Below are 3,823 nucleotides of genomic sequence, written 5' to 3' on the forward strand. Positions count from 1 at the left end.
AAAAAAAAAAAAAAAAAAGGAGACAGGATGAACCCAGAAGCCCACTGGCCATTTAATCAGCCAGTTGGTGAACTCCATGTTTATAGAGAGACTTTTACTCAAAAAATAAGGTGGTGCCATGTATGATGGCACAAACCTTTGATCCCAACTCTCAAGAGACAAAGGCAGATGGATCTCTGTGAGTTTATGGCCAATCTGATCTACATAGGACCTTTCAGACCAGGGGTAGATGGTGAGACCCTGTCTTTAAAAGAAGAAAGGTAGAAAGAAAGAAAGAAAGAAAGAGAGAGAGAGAGAGAGAGAGAGAGAGTGAGAGAGAGAGAGAGAGAGAGAGAAAGAAAGAAAGAAAGAAAGAGAGAAAGAAAGAAAGAAAGAAAGAAGGGAAGGAAGGAAGAAAGGGAGAAACAAAGAAAGAAAGGAAGGGATAAGGAAGGAAGGAAGGAAGGAAGGAAGGAAGGAAGGAAGGAAGGAAGGAAGAAAAATGAAGGGCAATAGTAGTAGACAGGTGCTGGAGAGATGGCTCAGTGGTTAAGAACACTGACTGTTCTTCCAGAGGTCCTGAGTTCAATTCCCAGTAACCACATGATGGTTCACAACCATCTGGAATGGGATCTGATGCCCTCTTCTGGTGTATCTGAAGATAGCCATTGTGTGCTCACATACATAAGGTAAATAAATAATTCTTTAAAAAAAAAATAGTAGAAAACACATGAGACACCCATTGAGGTCCACACAGAAAACTGAACCACTCACACACATACACCACACAGAAGACTACTTTTCCTTAGAGAAACTGTATCTTTTTAAAAAATTGTTTTAAATGTATGTGTATGTGCGTTTACCTGTATGAGTGTCTGTGACAGGATTTTCCCTGTCCAGTCACACTGAAATATTAGTGCAGCAGGAGGCCTGTGATTGGACAGGAAAAAGGGAGGTGGAGCGAAGAGTTGCAGAGACAGAGAGTGTCTCAAGGGAGAAAGGGAGATCCAAGAAGGACATGGACAGACAGGAAGAAAAGCCAAATCCAGCGTGGTTTTTATAGCCACAGGTAGTTCTGATATCATAAAAGAAGATTTTGGATAATTTGTCTAATCTAGGTGGGCAGCTTTTATCATTATCAATTGGTTCTGAAATTATTGTATTGGCATTTTGTGAATTGAGAATTTATTGACACATAAATCTGTTTGGTTGGTTATAAGCTTCCAGAGCTTTGTTTTACTTGGTGACTGGAATGTGGGACCACTGACCACAGGGGTTTATGGCTGAGAGGGAACTAGCAGCTCCAGGGACAAGCAAACCAAAGCTGGGAACACAGCGATTAGTCGCTGCCAGGGCTAGCTAGAGAGTTATCGGTGGTAGCGCGGGAAGCTTCCAGTATTTTTTATTATTTCCCCAAACAAGTGTCTGCTATGTCTGTGCTGGTACCTATGGAGGCGGGGGGTGGGGGTGGTGTGGAAGGAACAATAAGGGTTGTGGCTACCTAACATGGGTGCTGAGAATTGAACTCAGGACCTCTGGAAGAGCAGCAAGCACTCATTTCTCCAGTCTCCCAGTTTTATCTTAATAAAGCATTTTTTTTTTATTAAAAGGCCTGTGCTATCTTGATAAAACTATTCTTTTTTAAACTGGGGAATCAGGAATTTCGTGCAAGTCTGGACTGCATAGCAAGACTCAAGACTTCAAGAAAATGCCAAGTAGCATCTGGAGATCTCTTCTCTGGCTATGAAGAAAACACACCGTCTCCTTTAGCTCATTCTGTTACTATATAAGGGACCAATGATATAAAAGCCATCAAGAAAAGTCATTTCCAGAGGGGTTATAGCTCAGTGGTAGAGCATTTGATTGCAGATCAAAAGGTCTTCAGTTCAAATCTAGGTGCCCCCTAACTAGTCTTGTCGGACAGTGGTGGCGTAGGCCTTTAAACCCAGCACTTGGGAGGCAGAGGCAGGTGGATTTCTGAGTTCGAGGCCAGCCTGGTCTACAGAGTGAGTTCCAGGACAGCCAGGGCTACACAAAAGTCATTTCCAATAATGTTTTATGAAATTCCTGAGTAGGTTTCCTATTCATTAACAATATACTTAAATGATTTTAATATTTTTCTCTAATTCCTTTTGTGTTTTTTTTTCTTCAGTCCTGGGATTCAAAACCCAGAGCTCCCCAGCCCAAGGCTTGCTCTTTCAACACTATATTTTACCTTATGCATTCCCAAAGAGCTGTGAAGTCATAAAGGAGAAAAGCACATGAAGTCTGAATTTTAAATGTTAAGTTTTGACTAATTTAATCACTGTGGTATTGTATTCCCTTATAGTATCAGAAATGTGAAGCTCTCTTGGAACAACTGAAGGCTTTCCAAATAGTGTCTCATCTAAAGCTCCTGCAGGAAGAAATTCATGAGATGAAAACATGGTCTAACAGGATAACTGAGAAGCAGGGTATACTGAATAACACAATAACACATCTTTCTGAAGACATCATAAATGTAGACCAAGGTACAACCTCCATGGCCAAAGAAATGGGCCTCAAGATTACAAGTGTGAAAACAGATGTACGGCGGATTTCTGGTTTAGTAACTGAAGTCGAATCATTAACAGATGCTGTGCAAGCCCTGGAGAATAAAGTCAAACAAGTAGAGACAACTACCGTAGAAAATATAGGTGATCTTCTCTCTAGCAGCATCGACCGAACAACAGCACTCCGAAAGACCGCAAACGAAAATGCGAAAAGAATTGATTCGGTCACAAAGAGGCTAGCTGAGCTCCAGGGCGATTTCGATGAGCACACAGATAGGTTTTTAAGTTTGGAAAGTGAGAGGGCTAAAGTTCTGAAGGCAGTGAGTTTCGCAAACGATCTGAAGCCAAAGGTGTATAATCTGAAGAAGGATTTTTCGCGTTTGGAACCACTGGTAAATGACCTAACACTTCGCATTGGGAGACTAGGTTCTGACTTAATGCAAAGAGAGAAAGAAATTGCTTTCTTAAAGGAGAAGATATCTAATTTAACACTAGTCCAAGATGCAATTAAGGACATTAAAGATGAAATAACACATATTTCAGATTAGCTTGCTATTATGTAAATTAGAGGTAATTTTTTAAAAGTGAGATTGCTGTTGTGAATAGACTGATAGGAAATACTGATATTTTGGAATAAATGCCATTTTGTGTTTGGTACTATTTTGCTCCGTAATTTTTTTTTAACTCATTCATATGTATGTGTGGGTGGGTGCCTGTGCAGACCAGAGAGTGTATTGGATCCCCTGGAGCTGGAGTTATAGACAGTTGTGACCTGTCTGATATGGGTGCTCTGGGTCCTCTGGCAGAGGAGCAAGCACTCTTAATTGTTGAGCAATCTCTGGAGCCCCCAGTAATAAACTGAAACAGATTGAACATTTGAATTTACAAAGTAATTACGGAAAAAGTTGTCACATCCCCCTGGCGTTTCTACGAGGACATTTCCAGAGATCCATAAATGATGTGGGAATGTCCACCGTGAAGACGAGCCACCCCGTGGGCTGGGATCCCGCACTGAGGAGAAAGATAGGACTGAAGTGAATGGAGCAGTGAGCGGCACTCAGCTCTCTGCTCTGGACCTCACACCTCTGCCAGCTACGCCTTACCCAACAGGACATACTGCACCCTCCATGAGTGAGGCAAAGCAAACTGTTCTCAGTTCTCATCAGGTATTCTGTCACAGAAATCAAAAAGGTAATCAGGGGCTGGAGAGATGGCTCAGCGGGTAAGAGCACTGACTGCTTTTCCGAAGGTCTTGAGTTCAAATCCCAGCAACCATCGTTACAGGTGGTTGTGTAGACACTTTCTCAGATCTC

The 3,823-nt window shown here is 41.9% G+C and overlaps 1 protein-coding gene and 1 non-coding gene across 2 annotated transcripts in view; both read left to right on the plus strand.

Moving 5' to 3' along the window:
• Positions 1-3,170, plus strand: part of Ikbip (IKBKB interacting protein) — a 23,283-nt gene extending 20,113 nt beyond the window's left edge. Inside the window, exon 3 of the mRNA XM_031349240.1 lies at positions 2,309-3,170. Coding sequence (XP_031205100.1) covers positions 2,309-3,058 — 750 coding nt within the window. The 3' untranslated portion in view covers positions 3,059-3,170. The remainder of the gene's footprint in view (positions 1-2,308) is intronic.
• On the plus strand, positions 1,813-1,884 carry Trnac-gca. The gene has a single exon. It is a non-coding gene; the product is annotated as a tRNA-Cys (tRNA).
• Positions 3,171-3,823: the final 653 nt, after the last annotated feature.

Source organism: Mastomys coucha, unplaced genomic scaffold, assembly GCF_008632895.1.
Source record: "Mastomys coucha isolate ucsf_1 unplaced genomic scaffold, UCSF_Mcou_1 pScaffold4, whole genome shotgun sequence".
Classification (NCBI taxonomy): Eukaryota; Metazoa; Chordata; class Mammalia; order Rodentia; family Muridae; genus Mastomys; species Mastomys coucha.